The 22,064-nt window shown below is 48.1% G+C and overlaps 1 protein-coding gene and 1 long non-coding RNA gene across 12 annotated transcripts in view; one reads left to right on the plus strand and one right to left on the minus strand.

Annotated features, from left to right (window-relative positions):
• Positions 1-22,064, plus strand: part of NTN4 (netrin 4) — a 233,671-nt gene that overhangs the window by 152,564 nt on the left and 59,043 nt on the right. For all 5 annotated transcript variants that reach the window (XM_063927591.1, XM_063927592.1, XM_063927593.1 and 2 more), the window contains exon 4: positions 5,271-5,397. In XM_063927591.1, coding sequence (XP_063783661.1) covers positions 5,271-5,397 — 127 coding nt within the window. The remainder of the gene's footprint in view (positions 1-5,270; positions 5,398-22,064) is intronic.
• LOC134932819 (uncharacterized) overlaps positions 1-22,064 on the minus strand; it is a 221,135-nt gene that overhangs the window by 126,132 nt on the left and 72,939 nt on the right. The gene's annotated exons all lie outside the window — the stretch shown is intronic.

The raw sequence follows: 22,064 nt of genomic DNA on the forward strand, positions 1-22,064 counted from the left end.
ATATATCTATGTACGGATCGGGCAGTGTGCTGTGCATACACACTGCCCGATCCGTTGGGGGACTGACGTCATGAACTGGGCGGGCGGGCGCCCGCCCAGTTCACCTGTCATTCACCGCCTTAACTCTCTCTGTACATGTTAAATCTGCCTCCCCTGCAGTGCACATGGGCCCTCATTCCGAGTTGTTCGCTCGCAAGGCGATTTTAGCAGTATTGCACACGCTAAGCCGCCGCCTACTGGGAGTGAATCTTAGCTTCTTAAAATTGCGAACGAAAGATTCGCAATATTGCGATTACACATCTCGTAGTAGTTTCAGAGTAGCTTCAGACTTACTCGGCATCTGCGATCAGTTCAGTGCTTATCGTTCCTGGTTTGACGTCACAAACACACCCAGCGTTCGCCCAGACACTCCTCCGTTTCTCCGGCCACTCCTGCGTTTTTTCCGGAAACGGTAGCGTTTTTTCCCACACGCCCATAAAACGGCCTGTTTCCGCCCAGTAACACCCATTTCCTGTCAATCACATTACGATCGCCGGAGCGAAGAAAAAGCCGTGAGTAAAAATACTATCTTCATTGCAAAATTACTTGGCGCAGTCGCAGTGCGGACATTACGCATGCGCACTAAGCGGAAAATCACTGCGATGCGATGAAATTTACCGAGCGAACGACTCGGAATGAGGGCCATGGTTTTGCCCAATTGCTAACAAAAATCCTGCTGCGATCAACTTGGAATTACCCCCCATGTGCACTGCAGGACGGGCAGATGTAACATGTGCAGAGAGAGTTAGATTTGATGGATTGTATCTACTTCAGGAGAACCTTTTGGGCCCTCCACACTTTGCGATCCGGATACGCCCGACGGGCGACCCGGCGGCGGGGGAAGGGGGGGGGTTTGTGACGGGGGGAGTGAAGAAACTTCACTCCCCCCGTCACAACCCCCCCCCCCCCCTTCCCCCGCCGCCGGGTCGCCCGTCGGGCGTACCCGTCACTCGGCTCCATAGCAGTGCAGGCAAATATGGACGAGCTCGTCCATATTGGCCTGCATGCACAAGCGACAGAGCTCGTCCATATTGGCCTGCATGCACAAGCGACGGGGCACCAGCGATGAACGAGCGCGGGGCCGCGCATCGGTCATCGCTGGTTCCTCCACACTGAAAGATATGAACAGTATCCAGTTCATTAATGAACAAGATCGTTCATATCTTTCAGTATTATCGCCCACTGTGAAGGGCCCATTAGACTTGGAGTATATTATACTTCCAGAGAGTAGTGCTGGTGTCATTTGAGTAATTTATATCTGTATATCCTATAGCCTACTTTTAAATATAATTCTACAAGGATTTTCATTGGAATCAAATTAAAACGTCATATCAATATAGTATTTAATTCAGTATTCTTTAATTCTGTATTTAATTGCTTGATTGTTTGTCCTGTTTTTTACTTTGAATGTGAAACTATTCTGCCCTATGAATCACATGTATGCTATAGGTATTGGATTTGTTTCAAAGAGCTGAAAATGCATTCTTTTCAAATATTTTAATTCATTTATTTTTCAAAGTTGCCTTTGGTTTGTTTTATATTAGGCATAACATTAACTTTCTGTAGATACTGTATCAAAGGCAGTGGTGCAAGTATAAAAAATGTCTTATAGGTACTGTGCGTGCGCGCCAAAAAAATGGGCGTGGTCAAATGCCACATGGGGCATGGCCAATGAAAATGGGTGCGTGATACACATATGGGGGGGCCAGATACACATATGACCCCAATACTGCCAGATACACGTTGCACCTGTGTGCCAGATACACAAATTCCCCCATAGTGCCAGATATACAATGCCCCCACAGTGCCAGATCTACATTGCCAGATATACATTGCCCCCCTGTGCCAGGTATACAATGCCCCCACAGTGCCAGATATACATTGCCCCCCTGTGCCAGATATACAATGCCCCACTGTGCCAGATATACAATGCCCCACTGTGTTCTCATTGCCCCCCCCCCCCCCCACCCCTTACCGCTGGCACCGTTTCATCTGAGTGTGGGGAGGAGAGCGCAGTGCCTCTCCTGCCTCTCAATTCTCTTTAATGCCTGGTCTCACTCTCCAGCGGCGGGGTCAATCTGAAATGAGGCGCCGGTTCATTAGCCAATCAGAGCTTGCGAACCGGCAGCCAATCAGGAGCCGCGGCTGCCGGTCCGTGAGCTCTGATTGGCTAGCAAACCGGTGCCTTATTCATATTGACCCCGCCGCCGCTGGAGAGTGAGACCGGGCATCAAAGAGAATTGAGGGGCAGGAGAGGCGCTGTGCTCTCCTCCCCTCACAGAGAACGAAGCCAGCTGGATGCAGTATGGTGGACGGTCCGGCAGTACGGCGTACCGGCTGGGAATTTCTTACTGGTACGCCATACCGCCCCGCACCACTATACTTGCAGCGCTGATCAAAGGGATCCGGTCTTTAGGTCGACACTGTCTAGGTTGACCACTATTGGTCGACAGTAAGTAGGTTGACATGATTTGTAGGTCGACAGGGACACTAGGTCCACATATTCTAGGTCAACATGACAAAAGGTCGACATGAGTTTTTTACATTTTTAAAAACTTTTTCATACTTTTACGATCCACGTGGACTACAACTGGGAACGGTAACCCTGCGAGGGGACACGGTGCACTAATTGGGGTTCGCGGTCACTGTACGGAGAAAACGACACCCAAAAAAACTCATGTTGACATTTTTTCATGTCGACCTAGAGTCCTTGTCGACCTAGAAACCATGTCGACCTACTTACTGACGACCAACAGTGTTCGACCTAGACACTATCGACCTAAGTCCAATCTACGATACACATACCACACCAGTATCAAAAGGGCTGAATGTTTTGAGGAGCTTCTAAGGCTTCTTATGATAAACAGAGTACTCGGAGCTCCCCGTTGAAGCATATTGAATGACAGTCATCTTAGTGTAAATGAAGTGCTCCGTGCAGAGACATGCCGTATATGAATGCTGGACCCCCACATAAGGCAGTCTCTTGTGAGCAAACATTCCAGCTTTCAGAGAGAAATGCAGACTGTCAAAATATTTAGCATCTTTAAAAGACCACAAAGGCTTCTTGTCTTATGTAACCTGTACATGTCAATAGATCATATTATTTGATACGCAAAATATTAAAGCACTTATTTTCTTTAGCTGTAACCACTAATCTGATAAGTACCATAATGTACATCAAATATTTAATTGTAATCATTTTACCAGTGTCATGCTCCAGTTACAAACAATTGCGCCATTCATTCCTCCATTGAAAATATAATCAATGATAAGTATTACCCAATTTTATACATTTTTGGTACTGCTAAAATTCTTTGAAACCTTCACAAAATACACAAAATACACACAAAGCTCCTGTGAGTTGTACCACACGTTAGCTGTAGTTACATTCTGACAGCTCTGGCGTGTGCACTCACTCCATACACAACCCTAGATCCCAATTAAGTGTACCTATGGCCTGCACGTGATAAAATGTCATTTTTAAGTTTTAAGTGCAAAATGCCTTGGTATTTCACTCTTGCACTTGTATAGTTTGTCCAGCACATCAATGTGCTTGCCTACTTGTTGAGAGCATCTGCCTCCCAGGCTGTTTCCCCATCCAGGCGGCCTAGCAGTGCTTAATGTGCTCATGGTATTCATTAACAGTTTGCTCCTACAGGGTACCTGTAGCATACAGGAGAAGCTTTTGTGGGACCCATATTAAGGCCGTGACTTGCGTAATCACACTGTGACACCTCTTTGTAAGAAATTGAAATCCTAGAACAACAGGCCATGTAGACGTATGCTATAGGTGGATTGTATCACAGCTGCCCTCTTGTCATATAGGAAGTGTTTGTTATGCAGGAGATGTCTTTTTCCACCAGACGCCTCCTGCTGCATTTACATTTTAGTTTTACGGTATTGCACAGCCACTACCCTGCACCTGTACAATACCGTACAAATCAGAATCAGTCCCATTGTTCAGTATGGCTTGTAGATAGTAAAGACACACTTCTGCAGTTCTCCAGATGCTGTGGGGATTTGCACACAGGGGAGTTTCATGGTGTCAGAAGTTTGGCTGTGATGGCACAAGGTTTCCAATGCAAGGTCTCAGATCAGTGGTACTGAAAGCCCAAGTCTAGATTTCCAGCTCCATTGTGTGCGCACATTGACTACATTATTTAGATTACAGGCCTTTCCAGGTAGAAGTTATCTGCTACCACTCTACAGTCTCATATACTCCTTGTTATCCGTATACTCTGGGGCTAATTCAGACCTGATCACTAGGCTGCGTTTTCGTACAGCGGGCGATCAAGTCTAAACAGCGAATGCGTATGCACCGCAATGCGCAGGCGTGTCGCACAGGTACAAAGCGGATCGCCGCTCAGTGATGGGTTTGTGCGAAGGATCCATTTTCACGGGCATTCGGAAAGGAAATTGTCAGATAGAAGGCGTTTGTTGGTGGCAACTGACCGTTTCCTGGGAGTGTTTGGAAAAACGCAGGCGTGTTCAAGCGTTTGCAGGGAGGGTTCCTGACGTCAATTCCGGTCCCAAACAGGCTGAAGTGTTCACAGCGACTAAGTCCTGGACTACTCAGAGACTGCACAAAATCTGTTTGTACAGCTCTGCTACACATGCGTTTGCACACTTGCACCGCTAAAATACCCTATCTGATCGCAGCAGTGCAAAAATCGCTTGCTAGCGATCAGGTCTGATTTAGGCCCTATGTACACAACAACTGGACTACATCAATTAGATGGATGGGTAACAGGTGGAGGTCAGCATATACCCTATTTAATTCTCTTGTGACATACACTAAGGAGTATCTTAGCATAGCTAGGGATCTCAGCCTGCTCATATGTAACGGACTGTGACTCACTAAATGTTGGTGCATGGCAGGCCGAAAGCTACTTTCATGGTGAAGACTTCAGCTGATCAGTTATGTGAGGCAAAGGATGTAAGTAATGGATTCACTTTATCAATAACACTGTGGTGACGTCTCCAGCAATGCCTATATTGTACTGTATGACATTGTGCTTTGATTTCCGTCCCAGTCTCATTTTACATAGATACGGGTTCTCAGTACATCCTTTTGTAATTAGTATTCTTGTTTAAAGCCCTAGGTGGCTAGCAGTGAGAATCAATAGTGCATTGTATTAATATATGTATTTGGTAGTGATTCAAAGTGTACATAGTGTCCTGCTTTATATTTAACCTTATAACTTTGTACCTCACCTGTTTTGTCTTTGTAGGTCCATGGGAGTTGCATTTGCAAGCACCACACAGCAGGCCCTCATTGTGAGCAATGTGCTCCTATTTATAATGACCAGCCTTGGCAAGCAGCAAATGGTGAAACAGGGGAGCCCAACATGTGCAAAAGTGAGTGGAACCTGAGGTGAAACAAGGTGCATGACTGAGCGGTGTCTGTAAATAATTGACAAAATCACTGCCTGAGAGGCGGCCTATATATAGTTCCCCACTGCCCCTTCCACTTTCTCAAGAAAGTACATATACAATCTGACTGACATTTAAATGTGTCAAGCTTTATATCATTGTAAATCCTGAGCGATGTAAATTTGTGGTGTACTTAACTGGTAACATAGGGGCCGATTCAGACCCTGTCGCAGATGTGCTAAAATCGATATGAAGCTGTTTCTACACATATGTGCGTACGCCGGCATGTGCAAGGTCCTAAATTGCATTCTGTTCAGAGCGCAGTTTAAGACCTGGAGGGGGCGGGAATGGGGCACCGACGCCGCATTTGTGGGCACCGATGCTCAGTTTTAAGGGCATGGTCTGGACAACGCAGGCGTGTCCGGACCGTTTGACGTCACACGCAGCCGCTGTAACCCTTAACATGGCTACTCGAAACATGCGAAAACATCGCTGCCGTGCAGTGTTTGTACATGCGTGCGGGGGATCAGGATCCGGTATGCAGGGCGGACTTGCCCTGTGCTGGGCGTCCCCCCGCATGTCAAAGAAATTGATCGTAGAGGTGCGTTTTCTCACACAGCTACGATCAGGTCTGAATTAGGCCCATATGTAGCTAATTACTAGTGTGGCTTATGAATAGGACCAGCTCAGTTAACAAAGTGAGCGTCTAAAGCATAGGTCTGTAAACTTGGTCCTCAGGACCCCACACAGTGCATGTTTTGCAGGTAACCCAGCAGGTGCACAGGTGTATTAATTACTCACTGACACATTTTAAAAGGTCCACAGGTGAAGCTAATTATTTCACTCGCGATTCTGTGAGGTGACCTGCAAAACATGCACCGTGTGGGGTCCTGAGGACCGAGTTTGCAGACCTATGGTCTAAACCATAGGTTCTCAAACTCGGTCCTCAGGACCCCACACGGTGCATGTTTTGCAGGTAACCCAGCAGATGCACAGGTGTATTTATTACTCACTGACACATTTTAAAAGGTCCACAGGTGGAGCTAATTATTTCACTTGTGATTCTGTGAGGAGACCTGCAAAACATGCACTGCGTGGGGTCCTGAGGACCGAGTTTGAGAACCTGTGGTCTAAACTAAGGATGCTATGCAGTGTTCTACATTGGCACATCTATTGTGACTGTTCTCTGGTGTTTTCCTAATTGGTTTATTCAAATTTTTCTGGTAAATGAGCTTTGACATTTTGTGTGCTCTAGTCATTAACATTTTGTGTGAAAGAAAAATATACCTTTCCGTAAACTATTACATTTTTGCAGCCTAAACAAACTACAGATGTGTCCTTTCTCTAACGTCCTAAGTGGATGCTGGGGACTCCGTAAGGACCATGGGGAATAGCGGCTCCGCAGGAGACTGGACTGGGCACATCTAAAGAAAGCTTTAGGACTATCTGGTGTGCACTGGCTCCTCCCCCTATGACCCTCCTCCAAGCCTCAGTTAGATCTTTGTGCCCGAACGAGAAGGGTGCACACTAGGGGCTCTCCTGAGCTTCTTAGTGAAAGTTTTAGTTTAGGTTTTTTATTTTCAGTGAGACCTGCTGGCAACAGGCTCACTGCATCGAGGGACTAAGGGGAGAAGAAGCGAACTCACCTGCGTGCAGAGTGGATTGGGCTTCTTAGGCTACTGGACATTAGCTCCAGAGGGACGATCACAGGCCCAGCTTGGATGGGTCCCAGAGCCGCGCCGCCGGCCCCCTTACAGAGCCAGAAGGCAGAAGAGGTCCGGAAAATCGGCGGCAGAAGACGTCCTGTCTTCAACAAGGTAGCGCACAGCACTGCAGCTGTGCGCCATTGCTCTCAGCACACTTCACACTCCGGTCACTGAGGGTGCAGGGCGCTGGGGGGGGCGCCCTGAGACGCAATAATAATAAACACCTTGGATGGCAAAAAATGCATCACATATAGCTCCTGGGCTATATGGATGCATTTAACCCCTGCCAAAATACATAAAAAAACGGGAGATAAGGCCGCCGATAAGGGGGCGGAGCCTATCTCCTCAGCACACTGGCGCCATTTTCCCTCACAGCTCCGTTGGAGGGAAGCTCCCTGGCTCTACCCTGCAGTCACTACACTACAGAAAGGGTTAAAAAAGAGAGGGGGGCACAAATTAGGCGCAGTATTAACTATACAGCAGCTATAAGGGGAAAAACACTTATATAAGGTTATCCCTGTATATATATAGCGCTCTGGTGTGTGCTGGCAAACTCTCCCTCTGTCTCCCCAAAGGGCTAGTCGGGTCCTGTCCTCTATCAGAGCATTCCCTGTGTGTGTGCTGTATGTCGGTACTTTTGTGTCGACATGTATGAGGAGAAAAATGATGTGGAGACGGAGCAGATTGCCTGTAATAGTGATGTCACCCCCTAGGGGGTCGACACCTGAGTGGATGAACTGTTGGAAGAAATTACGTGACAGTGTCAGCTCTGTATAAAAGACAGTGGTTGACATGAGACAGCCGGCTACTCAGCATGTGCCTGTCCAGACGTCTCATAGGCCGTCAGGGGCTCTAAAGCGCCCGTTACCTCAGATGGCAGATATAGACGCCGACACGGATACTGACTCCAGTGTCGACGGTGAAGAGACAAATGTGACTTCCAGTAGGGCCACACGTTACATGATTGAGGCAATGAAAAATGTTTTTACACATTTCTGATAATACGAGTACCACCAAAAAGGGGTATTATGTTCGGTGAGAAAAAACTACCTGTAGTTTTCCTGAATCTGAGAAATTAAATGAGGTGTGTGATGATGCGTGGGTTTCCCCCGATAACAACTGATAATTTCTAAAATGTTATTGGCAGTATATCCTTTCCCGCCAGAGGTTAGGGTGCGTTGAGAAACACCCCCTAGGGTGGATAAAGCGCTCACACGCTTGTAAAGGCTCTATCCTCTCCTGAGATGGCCGCCCTTAAGGATCCTGCTGATAGAAAGCAGGAGGGTATCCTAAATGTATTTACACACATACTGGTGTTATACTGCGACCAGCAATCGCCTCAGCCTGGATGTGCAGTGCTGGGGTGGCTTGGTCGGATTCCCTGACTGAAAATATTGATACCCTAGATAGGGTCAGTATATTTTTGCCTATAGAGCATTTGAAAGATGCATTTCTATATATGCGTGATGCACAGCGGAATATTTGCCGACTGGCATCAAGTCTAAGTGCGTTGTCCATTTCTACCAGTAGAGGGTTATGGACACGTCAGTGGTCAGGTGATGCGTATTCCAAACGGCATTTGGAACTATTGCCTTATTAAGGGGAGGAGTTATTTGGGGTCGGTCTTTCAGACCTGGTGGCCACGGCAACACCTGGGAAATCCACGTTTGTACCCCAGGTCGCCTCTCAACATGAGAAGACGCCGTATTATCAGGCGCAGTCTTTTCGTGGATAAGCGGGCAAAAGGTTCCTCATTTCTGCCCCGTGACAGAGGGAGAGGAAAAAGGCTGCAGAAATCAGCCAGTTCCCAGGAACAGAAACCCTCTCCCGCCTCTGCCAAGCCCTCAGTATACGCTGGGGCTTTACAAGCAGAATCAGGCACGGTGGGGGGCCCGTCTCAAAGAATTTCAGCGCGCAGTGGGCTCACTCGCAAGTAGACCCCTGGATCCTTCAAGGGATATCTCAGGGGTACAAATTAGAATTCGAGACGTCTCCCCCTCGCCGTTTCCTAAAGTCGGCTTTACCGATGTCTCCTTCTGACAGGGAGACAGTTTTGGAAGCCATTCACAAGCTGTATTCCCAGCAGGTGATAATCAAGATACCCCTCCTGCAACAGGGAACGGGGTATTATTCCACACTGTTGTGGTACCGAAGCCGGACGGCTCGGTGAGACCGATTCTAAATCTAAAATCTTTGAACACTTACATACAGAGGTTCAAATTCAAGATTGAGTCACTCAGAGCAGTGTTTGCGAACCTGGAAGAAGGGGACTACATGATGTCTCGGGACATCAAGGATGCTTACCTTCATGTCAAAATTTACCCTTCTCACCAAGGGTACCTCAGGTTTATGGTACAGAACTGTCACTATCAGTTCAGACGCTGCCGTATGGATGGTCCACGGCACCCCGGGTCTTTACCAAGGTAATGGCCGAAATGATGATATTCCTTCAAAGGAAGGGAATTTTAGTTATCCCTTACTTGGACAATTCCCTGATAAGGGTAAGATCCAGGGAACAGTTGGAGGTCGGTGTAGCACTATCTCAGGTAGTGTTGCTGCAGCACGGTTGGATTCTCAATATTCCAAAATCGCAGCTGGTTCCGACGACTTGTCTTCTGTTCCTAGGGATGATCCTGGACACAGTCCAGAAAAAGGTGTTTCTCCCGGAGGAGAAAGCCAGGGAGTTATCCGAGCTAGTCAGGAACCTCCTAAAACCGAGCCAAGTCTCAGTGCATCAATGCACAAGGGTTCTGGGTAAAATGGTGGCTTCCTACGAAGCAATCCCATTCGGCAGATTCCACGCAAGAACTTTCCAGTGGGACCTGCTGGACAAATGGTCCGGGTCGCATCTTCAGATGCATCAGCGGATAACCCTGTCACCAAGGACAAGGGTGTCCCTCCTGTGGTGGTTGCAGAGTGCTCATCTTCTAGAGGGCCGCAGATTCGGCATTCAGGACTGGGTCCTGGTAACCACGGATGCCAGCCTGCGAGGCTGGGGAGCAGTCACACAGGGAAGGAATATCCAGGACTTATGGTCAAGCCTGGAGACATCACTTCACATAAATATCCTGAAGCTAAGGGACATTTACAATGCTCTAAGCTTAGCAAGACCTCTGCTTCAAGGTCAGCCGGTGTTGATCCAGTCGGACAACATCACGGCAGTCACCCACGTAAACAGACAGGGTGGCACAAGAAGCAGGAGGGCAATGGCAGAAGCTGCAAGGATTCTTCGCTGGGCGGAAAATCATGTGATAGCACTGTCAGCAGTATTCATTCCGGGAGTGGACAACTGGGAAGCAGACTTCCTCAGCACGACCTCCACCCGGGAGAGTGGGGACTTCACCCAGAAGTCTTCCACATGATTATAAACCGTTGGGAAAAACTCGACAGGTATTGCGCCAGGTCCAGGGACCCTCAGGCAATAGCTGTAGACGCTCTGGTAACACCGTGGGTGTACCAGTCAGGGTATGTGTTCCCTCCTCTGCCTCTCATACCCAAGGTACTGAGATTGATAAGATGGAGAGGAGTAAGCACTATATTCGTGGCTCCGGATTGGCCAAGAAGGATTGGTAACCGGAACTTCAAGAGATGCTCACGGAGGATCCGTGGCCTCTACCTCTAAGAAGGGACCTGCTCCAGCGAGGACCCTGTCTGTTCCAAGACTTACCGCGGCTGCGTTTGACGGCATGGCGGTTGAACGCCGGATCCTGAAGGAAAAAAGGCATTCCGGATGAAGTCATCCCTATCCTGATCAAAGCCAGGAAGGATGTAACCGCAAAAACATTATCACCGCAATTGGCGAAAATATGTTGCGTGGTGCGAGGCCAGTAAGGCCCGACGGTGGAAATTCAACTGGGTCGATTCCTACATTTCCTGCAAACAGGAGTGTCTATGGGCCTGAAATTGGGGTCCATTAAGGTTCAAATTTCGGCCCTGTCAATTTTCTTCCAAAAAGAACTAGCTTCAGTCCCTGAAGTTTCAGACGTTTGTAAAAGGGGTACTGCATATACAGCCTCCTTTTGTGCCTCCAGTGGCACTTTGGGATCTCAATGTAGTTTTGGGTTCCAAAAGTCACATTGGTTTGAACCACTTAAATCTGTGGAGTTAAAATATCTCACATGGAAAGTGGTCATGCTGTTGGCCCTGGCCTGGGCCAGGCGCGTGTCAGAATTGGCGGCTTTATCCTGAAAAAGCCCTTATCTGATGTTCCATTCGGACAGGGCGGAATTGAGGACTCGTCCTCAGTTTCTCCCTAAGGTGGTTTCAGCGTTTCACCTGAACCAACCTATTTGTGGTGCCTGCGGCTACTAGGGACTTGGAGGACTCCAAGTTGCTAGACGTTGTCAGGGCCCTGAAAATATATGTTCCAGACTGTATGCACCCAACAAGCTGGGTGCTCCTGCTTCTAAGCAGACTATTGCTCGTTGGATTTGTAGTACAATTCAGCTTGCACATTCTGTGGCAGGCCTGCCACAGCCAAAAATCTGTAAATGCCCACTCCACAAGGAAGGTGGGCTCATCTTGGGCGGCTGCCCGAGGGGTCTCGGCTTTACAACTTTGCCGAGCAGCTACTTGGTCAGGAGCAAATATGTTTGTAAAATTCTACAAAATTGATATCCTGGCTGAGGAGGACCTGGAGTTCTCTCATTGGTGCTGCAGAGTCATCCGCACTCTCCCGCCCGTTTGGGAGCTTTGGTATAATCCCCATGGTCCTTACGGAGTCCCCAGCATCCACTTAGGACGTTAGAGAAAATAAGAATTTACTTACCGATAATTCTATTTCTCATAGTCCGTAGTGGATGCTGGGCGCCCATCCCAAGTGCGGATTGTCTGCAATACTTGTACATAGTTATTGTTACAAAAATCGGGTTATTATTGTTGTGAGCCATCTTTCAGAGGCTCCTCTGTTATCATGCCGTTAACTGGGTTCAGATCACAGGTTATACGGTGTGATTGGTGTGGCTGGTATGAGTCTTACCCGGGATTCAAAATCCTTCCTTATTGTGTACGCTCGTCCGGGCACAGTATCCTAACTGAGGCTTGGAGGAGGGTCATAGGGGGAGGAGCCAGTGCACACCAGATAGTCCTAAAGCTTTCTTTAGATGTGCCCAGTCCAGTCTCCTGCGGAGCCGCTATTCCCCATGGTCCTTACGGAGTCCCCAGCATCCACTACGGACTATGAGAAATAGAATTATCGGTAAGTAAATTCTTATTTTTACACTGTGGCTTCAGTCGCGCCAAATAGCCCCTCTCTGCGCCCCAGGTCCCGGGTAGTTCAACCTGCGAAAAATCACTTTTCGCTCAAAATGTGCATCTTATTCGCACAAATAAAGCTACTGAAAGAGTCAATCCTCTAATTAGTTGGCAGCTGAGATCAGGAAGTATTTCTTTTATTGCATTGTTAGTGTACGCAGAGCACTGTGATTTGTACATCTGTATGTGGCGGTTTCTGGACTATAGGTCGACCTTGAAAAGGTTGACAGTCATTAGGTCGACTGCTAATGGTCAACATAGTCAAACAACATAGTCAAAAGGTCGACATGGTCAATAAGTTCACATGAAAAATGTCAATGGCGATTATGGTTGATAGGTACAAAAGGTCGACATATTCACATGGTTGATGCACATATGGTCGACACCGCTTTATTTTGGGTTTTAGCATTTGAATCAACGTTTTAATACATCCACATGGACTCTGATTGGGAATAGTAACCTGTGCAGAGTGCAGTGGTAGTGGAGTGAGGCACCTTGCCCGAAGCATGGCGAGCGAAGTGAGTACACAAATTGGGGTACCACATGTTTTCACAATGAAAACGACACACCAAAACATTAAAAAATGTTGTGTCATCCTTTTTTGTGCCAACTTTTGTCATGTCCACCTTCTCATGTGTCAGCCTTTTGCCCTGTTGACCTTTTCTTCTGTCTACCTTTTTCATGTTGACCTAATGCATGTCGACCATTAGTGGTTGACCTAATGACTGTAGACATTTTGCATGTAACTGTAATGATCCACACCTGTGTGCGACTGAGTCTGAATCTGTGCAAGAAGAGTTTTGAAGTGAATAGCCACAGCTTTCCTAATGCAAAGTTCTGCTATGCTTTATCTGCAACTTTGCGTGTAAAACCAATTTTTATGTTGTACCATCTCTGGTAAACTTTGGGCAGGGTCAGACTGGCCCACAGGGGTACCAGGGAAACCACCGGTAGGCCCCACTGCATGAGTGCCCACTCCTTCCTCTAGAGATCATGTTCCAGATTGTGCACTAGTATTATACATGGTAGATATGTTGCATTACACTGCACTAGACTATTGTGTATTTCAAGCCTCTGTGGAGGCTGGCCACACCCCTTTTGTAGGCTGGCCACACCCTTAAGTATGGGCCCCTATCACGGCTACCCCAGTCCGACACTGACTGTGGGAGTTATTCAGAGTTGATCGCTCTCTGAGAAATCGCAAACGGACGGTTTTCGGCTGTCTGCGCAGCATTTGCATTGCACGTGTGTGGGTTTTCACTATGCAATTGCATCCCGGAAGGATGTGTAGTGATTGACAGGCGACAGGCAGTTGGGGGTGGCGATGCGGCATTGGTGTGGAGTGGTGTAAGAAATGCATGTCATGGCCATTTTAGGGGCGGCCGGATGATGTCGCCTGCGTATGCTGTGATGGGAAAGATGGCGTTGGACCGTCTGCACATGCAGCCTGGCTGTGTGTGTAGGGGTTCTCTACCTGTGTTACATGAGTCCTGCAATTTGATAGCATTTTAAATGCAATTGTAATGCAGGGCAGCGCTACACACACTGGGCAACCTTGACTGTGCTGGGAGGCCCCCAGAATGCGATTATTTCAGTAGCAGTTTTGCTTTTTTCTGCAAAACTGCTACTGAGCCTGAGTAACCCCCTGTAAGCGACTTTTTGCTGATTCTGCCATGTGTATTAGATGCAAAATGTAAACAAAATTACGGTACACCACTCCTCTCTAAGCATTTCAGTCGTTTTTTACATTATGGCTAGGATGTAATGGAAGCCAATAATGCCGCCTGGAAAATGATTGCACCACATCGGACATTACAAATGTGCATCTATTTCTCGGAACTCTAGCAATGTAATGGCATGCGTCTATTTCCCGGCTTCAGCATATCGGAACCGAGGTGTCGCGGTATTTAGACTAGAAAACGTCCAATATTTTCAGACCATCCGAAATGTGTCTTTTAGTATAGTAGGACCACAGTGTCAGAGAAAGTCACCCATTGTCCTCCAAAAGTCCCATGATTAAAGCAACACACACCCTAAATAATCCCCAGTCCTCCAGGATGCACAAACAGTTTATGCTGAATTAAATGATATGTGGCATGGGTATATACAGTGTGTGATTGTGACTGTAACCTAATTATGTTACAGTGTTTGGCTGGAACGCACTGTAACATAACATTTTGTATGCAAATACAGTTGCTATTACACAAAGAATATAGGCATGCTGCATATAATTTTAAACAGCAGGAGCTGCTTGTGCGTCACATTTGCAGCATTTCGATTTAGAAGCAAAATTATGCATTTTCATAACAAACTCGACCAAAATAACCCCTCTAAATTCTTTGAGAGTTTTAGAGCTGTTTTGTGCTAACTTGCAATATCGGATTCCTTTACATTTGCCCATGTTAAGTATACAACTTGGCCAAACATCTGCATCCGACTTTTTATCAGGCTCTCTAATTTACAGCCGAAAGCATCCGAAAAAGCCGCTTTGCGGGCACTAATACTTTAGCCAACTTTGCAAAGTGGCCGATGTTTGCGGCAATAGGTACTGCGTGCGTGCGTGTGTGTGTGTTCTGGAGAGCCTGTCAGACCACAAAGCCTGACCAACATAATTGTGGTTATAACTGGTAGCGAATACAGCATTGAGATCCTTTTATTACATTTTTATATTAGCCTGATCCGTTGTCTAATACTGACGAATTCAACGTTCTTGTTGTGTTATTTCCATACTGATATTCCTGTGGGAACAGCATTACTGATAAATCGGTTATTGATCCCATAGAGCTCTTTCAACATCTATTGATATGAACCCCTGATGAAGTCCTTCGGGACGAAACGCGTTTGGTTGAGGTTCAGATGTGAAAACATCAGACATTCATTGAAAGACATTATTGGATGAATTCATTTAGAATTTTATGTCAGGTTGTGTATCAAAGTCTGTATTTTAAACTTTGTCAGGTACACATTACTCACTGCAAATGTACTGTTCAAGGACAATATGTGAATAAATTGAATATATTTTAATGATTCTGTGGTCAAATAATCTTGGAAAAGAACCTATATCTAAAGTTACACTTACACAGCTCCCTTGGACATCCTTTTTTCTTGTATGTAAATATATATATATATATATATATATATTAGGTATTCATCGCGCCCTGCGGGCGCTCTTCACACCGTCGCGAGGGGCTACGCCCCCTTAACCCTTGCACACCCTTGTGGCGTGCAATATTTTTATTATATGGAGTATTACCTTCAATCATAATTGTGTGAGTGGTTAAATATTGCACAGACAAAGGGCGTGCAATGGTTAAGGGGTCGAAGCCCCTTGCAATGGCGTGAACAGCGCACGCAGGGCCTGATGAATTACCAAGTAGGTGCTGTGGTTGGGGGAGTGGCGGGTGCGGGGAAGAAACGGATGGGATACAGGGGTGCCGCAGGAGGGGCGGTTGCGGTGGTGCTGCAGGTGGGGGAGGGGCTGGTGCGGTGGTGCCACAGATGGGGGTCCGGAGCCACCGCGGGGGGGGGGGGGGGGGGAGGAGCAGTTTCGGGGGTGCCCCGGGTGGGGGATGGGCGAATGCGGTGGTGTGGGGGAGGGGCGGGTGCGGGGTTGCTGCAGGTGGGGGAGGGGTCCGGAGCTACCGCAAGTGCTGGAGGGTGTGTGTACGGGTGCCGCAGATGGGGCTCGGAGGTACTGTGAGTGGAGGAGGGGCGGGTAATCCTTATCCTGCTTTTCCTCCTGTCAGCAGCTAAGCTGCTGTCCTCCCTTTGGCAGTGGCTCTCCCGGAGACTCGCACAGCAGCCAGTCACTATTGTTAGCGCCGGTGTCCCAACGCGCTGCATTACAGGGAAGAAGATGCACTCTATAAACTACAGCTCCCAGCAGCCCTAAGGGCCGAAATGCTTCGGCGCTAAGGGCTGTTGGGAGCTGTAGTTTAGGGGGTGTTACGTGTGTAAGCATCACTGGTACAGGGGGGCGTTACGTGTGTAAGCATCACTGGTACAGGGGGAATTACGTGTCTAAGCGGCACTGGTACAGGGGGCGTTACGTGTCTAAGCGTCACTGGTACAGAGGGCATTACGTGTCTAAGCGGCACTGGTACAGAGGGTGTTACGTGTGTAAGCATCACTGGTACAGGGGGCGTTACGTGTGTAAGCGTCACTGGTACAGGGGGCGTTACGTGTGTAAGCATCACTGGTACAGGGGGCGTTACTTGTGTAAGTGTCACTGCTACAGGGGGTGTTACTTGTGTAAGCGTCACTGGTACAGGGGGCATTACATGTCTAAGCGGCACTGGTACAGGGGGCGTTACGTGTCTAAGCGTCACTGGTACAGAGGGCATTACGTGTCTAGGCGGCACTGGTACAGAGGGTGTTACGTGTGTAAGCATCACTGGTACAGGGGGCATTACGTGTCTAAGCGGCTGTCAGGAATCGACTCACCAAGCTGACATCTGTCCGCCGCTGCGGACTCCGTCCTGGGTCCCTGCGTTCATCTGTCATCCGCGTCTCTGCCATCAGACGCCATCCTGGGCCTGGGAGCGCTCCTGTGATAGCGGGCGTGTAGCACGCCGCGTTCCCGCTAGGCCGCGGCATGGGCGCCGCCATGACAGCCTCCAGCAGTCAGCATACGGCGGCCAATCCGGTGCTTGGCCGCACCCACTTTTCCTCACTCCACCAATGACTGTTTAACAAGGGGTATATATGAAGCTGCAGGATCAGTCTGCAGGCATCCTGAACTTTGTGTCACTCCTGCGACTCATGTGTAAGGATCTGGTTCCTGTTTCCTCCGTGTACCTGGATACCTACCTGCTGTTCCGTGTTCCTGGCTTTCTACCTGAGACTCTGTACTCCTGGTTACTTCTCACAGCTCCGTGGAACTACAAGCCCCAGCAATACCTGCTTCCATCTACAGGCTTCACACTCACCACCATCTCTGTGTGCTTCAGCCTAGCAGTAGAGACTGACTCCAGGTGTGTTCCATCTCTCCACCTGTGATACAGCTTGCTTGCTGCCAGTGCCTCATCACCTGCACTGTGAGTCAGACTCCTGCCTCTGCTACCAGGTTTGCCATACAACACCATCTCTGCTGATTCCATGTTTTAATCTGCTCTGGTTCCCATACCAGAATATTCTCTGCCAAATTATCACTCATCTGTTATCATCACTACCGGTTATTATTTCATCAGTCACCATTCATTCTGTTACCATAGACTTTCAGCTGCCACGCTGTACAATTGACATTTGCATTTCCTACTGTTATTTTCTGCTGCCGTTTTGTGAACCATCTGTTTAATAAATATCATTGCGCTCATGCGCAGAAACATAATCCAGCCTCCTCGTTTTCTCCCATCCACCTCCACTGACCCACTAGCGCCCCCTCCGGGGACACAGACAAAACCAAGTCTGACAGTAAGTTCAGGATCGATGGACTCGGATGGTGGACGGAGTGTGGGGTCAGAGGCCTTGCAAAATCTGGTCTCCCGTCTGGATGGTCAAGAGGCTGCGCAGCAGCAGATGTTCCAGTTCCTGCAAGGGATGTCCTCCCGGATAGATACACTACAGCAATCCCTGCCTAGTGTACACACTCCTACAGTTCCTGTTACCCCAGCACCTGCCAGTACTGTGAGTCCTTCTATGCCGGCTGCATCAGCTCCAGTGTCACGTCTGCACCTGCCCGTGCCAAGCAAGTATGATGGCAGCCCAAAGTTATGTTGCGGGTTTCTCAACCAATGTGAAATCCAGTTTGAATTGTTGTCACATAATTTCCCCACGTCAAGATCCAAGGTTGCCTACATCATCTCTCTACTTTCTGGATCTGCTTTGAGTTGGGTGTCTCCTCTGTGGGAACGTGCCAACCCTCTGATTAACAACTATGCAGAATTCGTGTCAACCTTCAGACGGATCTTTGACGAGCCTGGTCGTGCAACATCAGCTTCTGCCGACCTAATCCAACTTCGTCAAGGTACCCGTAGTATGGGACAATATGTCATCCAGTTCCAGACGTTGGCCGCAGAGATTCAGTGGAACAATCAAGCCCTGGTAGCAGCTTTCTGGCATGGACTCTCTGATCGGATCAAGGACGAACTGGCAACCCGCGATCTTCCTGTACAATTGTCTGATTTAATTTCCCTGTGCATCAAGTTGGACTCTCGCATCCGCGAACGCAACAATGAACGTGCTCGGAGTGAGCCACGCAGATCAAGGATGATACCTTCCGTACAGTTCCAGTCTCCACCTTCTGATGAGCCTATGCAAATAAATAGGTCCCGCCTAACTCCTGAGGAGCGGTCAAGAAGACTTCGTGAGAGACTTTGTCTTTATTGTGCGGCTGCAGGTCACCAGATTAATTCCTGCACAGTGCGTTCGGGAAACGCCAGATCCTGACTTGTAAAGGAGGAGTCAAGTTGGGATCTTCTAGACAAGCTCCTTCTAATCAAGACCTTATCCTTCCTGTGACTTTAGAGACTTCAGTTGGGCTTCAGTCTGCATCAGCATTAGTGGACTGTGGAGCCGCAGGAAATTTCATCACCCAAGCTGCGGTAAATAAATTTTGCTTGCCTGTATGTGAACTTTCTTACCCAGTCTACATTACCGCCGTGGATGGTAGACGAATCTCCAAGGGGAATATTTCTCACCAAACTGCACCAGTGGTTTTGGGAGTTGGGTTCCTACACTCAGAATTAATAAAGTTCTTAGTCATTCCTCAAGCCACCCAGGAGATCGTTTTGGGCATGCCCTGGCTCCAGCTACACAATCCACAGTTTGACTGGTCAACGTTACAACTTACTTCATGGGGTTCACATTGCCATCAGTCCTGTTTAGCCCAAGTTTGTCCAATTAAGTCTACTGAAGTAAAAACCCAGTCAAGTCTTCCTGCGGCTTATCAAGATTTCTCTGATGTCTTCAGTGAAAAGGCCGCGGATGTCCTGCCGCCCCATAGAGAATGGGATTGTCCCATCGATCTCCTTCCTGGCAAGAAGCCACCTAGGGGGCGTACCTACCCGTTATCTGTTCCCGAAACTGAAGCGATGAGCGACTACATCCGGGAGAATTTACAGAAGGGATTCATCCGTCCTTCATCATCACCCGCTGGTGCAGGCTTCTTCTTTGTTAAAAAGAAGGATGGAGGACTGCGTCCATGCATTGACTACCGGGGTCTCAATGACATTACCATTAAAAATAGTTATCCATTACCACTCATTACCGAATTATTTGACAGAGTTAAAGGAGCCCGCATCTTCACCAAGCTAGATCTCCGCGGTGCCTACAACCTCATCAGAATCCGGAGTGGTGACGAATGGAAGACAGCTTTTAACACTCGAGATGGTCATTACGAGTACCTGGTAATGCCATTCGGGTTGAGTAATGCCCCAGCAGTGTTCCAACACTTTGTGAACGAAATCTTCCGTGACGTTCTGTATAAATACCTCGTTGTTTATCTGGATGATATCCTCATCTTCTCCCAAGATCTTCCCTCTCATCGTCTACAAGTCCGTGAAGTCCTCCGACGTCTTCGTGAGAACCGGCTCTACGGTAAACTATCCAAGTGTACCTTTGAAGTTTCCTCTATACCCTTCCTGGGTTATATAATTTCCGGATCGGATCTCCAGATGGACCCGACAAAGTTGGAAGCCATTGCCAATTGGTCCATTCCAAATTCTCTCAAGTCTATTCAGCGGTTCCTGGGATTTGCCAACTACTATAGGAAATTTATTCGGGGATTCTCCACTCTCATCGCTCCTATTACCAACTTAACTCGGAAAGGGGCAGACCATTCCAACTGGTCAGAAGAGGCTTTAGCGGCCTTCCAGAAGATCAAGCTGGCCTTTATGTCTGCTCCAGTTCTGTCCCAGCCAGATGTAAACAGACCGTTCGAGTTGGAGGTGGATGCCTCTACAGTTGGAGTTGGAGCTGTTCTCTCCCAGAAGGGAACCGATGGGAAAATCCACCCCTGTGGATTTTACTCTCGTAAATTCCTCCCTGCAGAAGCTAACTACTCCGTTGGAGATCAAGAACTACTGGCGATTAAGCTGGCCCTCGAGGAATGGAGGTATCTCCTGGAAGGGGCCAAACATCCGTTCAACATCTACACGGATCATAAAAATCTGCTATATTTAAAGGCAGCCCAGTGCCTTAATCCTCGCCAGTCCAGGTGGGCTATGTTTTTCTCACGTTTTAACTTTAAGCTTCATTTCCGCCCAGGTTCGCAGAATGTTAAAGCTGACGCCTTATCCCGATCTATGGAATCCGAAGAGGAAACGCCTGACTCAGTTCCACATTCCATCCTGAGTCCAGTGGTATTTGCTGCATCTCAAGTCTCCCCAGCTCCTCCTCCTGGTAAGACTTTTGTTTCCCCAGAACTCCGTCCCAAGTTGCTGTCTTGGGCCCATCAATCCAAGTTCACTGGTCATCCCGGTGTCCTGAAAACCTTCAAGTTCCTCTCTGAGACATACTGGTGGCCAAAGATGAAAGCTGACATCAAGGATTTCGTAGCATCCTGTCCTAAGTGTGTGCAGCACAAGACTCCTCGTCAGTCTCCAGCAGGTCAGTTACAACCATTGTCTATTCCTAGTCGCCCTTGGTCACACCTGTCCATGGACTTTATCTCCGACCTTCCTCCTTCACAAGGATACAATACCATCTGGGTTGTAGTGGACAGATTTACCAAGATGGCCCATTTTGTTCCTCTCCAGGGTCTCCCTTCTGCCCCAAAACTCGCCCAAATCTTCCTACGGGAGATTTTCCGCTTACATGGTCTACCCTCAGAAATAATATCCGACCGAGGTGTACAGTTTGTAGCGAGGTTTTGGAGGGCTCTCTGTTCTGCCATGCAGGTTAAACTGAAGTTCTCGTCATCTTACCACCCTCAGACGAATGGGCAGACAGAGAGGGTAAATCAAGAACTAGAGACATTTTTAAGATTGTATGTTTCATCTTCTCAGGATGACTGGTTTGATCTGCTCCCATGGGCCGAGTTTGCCCACAACTTCCGCTACCACACTGCTACTGAGACAACTCCATTCTTTGCAGTATATGGGCAACATCCTCGTGTTCCAGACTTCCAAGAACTCCCTCACATGGATGTTCCTGCTGCCACTACTGCCCTGAGTCAGTTTTCTTCAATCTGGAGGAAGATTCACATTTCTCTCAAAAAGGCCTCCAGCCGGTATAAATACTTTGCTGATCGCAAAAGACGCGCAGTTCCTAGCCTGAAACCTGGGGACAAGGTTTGGCTGTCTACCCGGAACCTCCGTCTTAGGGTCCCGTCTATGAAATTTGCACCACGTTTCATTGGCCCCTTCCCTGTCGAAAGAGTCATCAACCCTGTGGCCTACAAGCTGAAGTTACCACCTTCTCTGCGAATACCTAATGCTTTTCATGTTTCTCTCCTCAGACCTTTAGTCCTGAATCATTTCCAAAGAGCTCTTCCAGTTGGCCCCAAAGTTCGAACTCAGCGGGGCGTGGAGTTCGAGATTGGCAAGATTCTGGATTCCCGTTGCCGGTATGGACGTCTTCAATACCTTGTCGATTGGTCCGGTTATGGCCCAGAGGAGAGAAGTTGGGTAAATTCGTTGGATGTCCATGCTCCAAGGTTGGTCCGTGTCTTCCATAACACTCATCCTTCCAAGCCACGTGGGTGTTCGGTGCCCACCCTTAAAGGAGGGGGTACTGTCAGGAATCGACTCACCA

The sequence above is a fragment of the Pseudophryne corroboree genome, chromosome 6 (assembly GCF_028390025.1).
Source record: "Pseudophryne corroboree isolate aPseCor3 chromosome 6, aPseCor3.hap2, whole genome shotgun sequence".
Lineage (NCBI taxonomy): Eukaryota > Metazoa > Chordata > Amphibia > Anura > Myobatrachidae > Pseudophryne > Pseudophryne corroboree.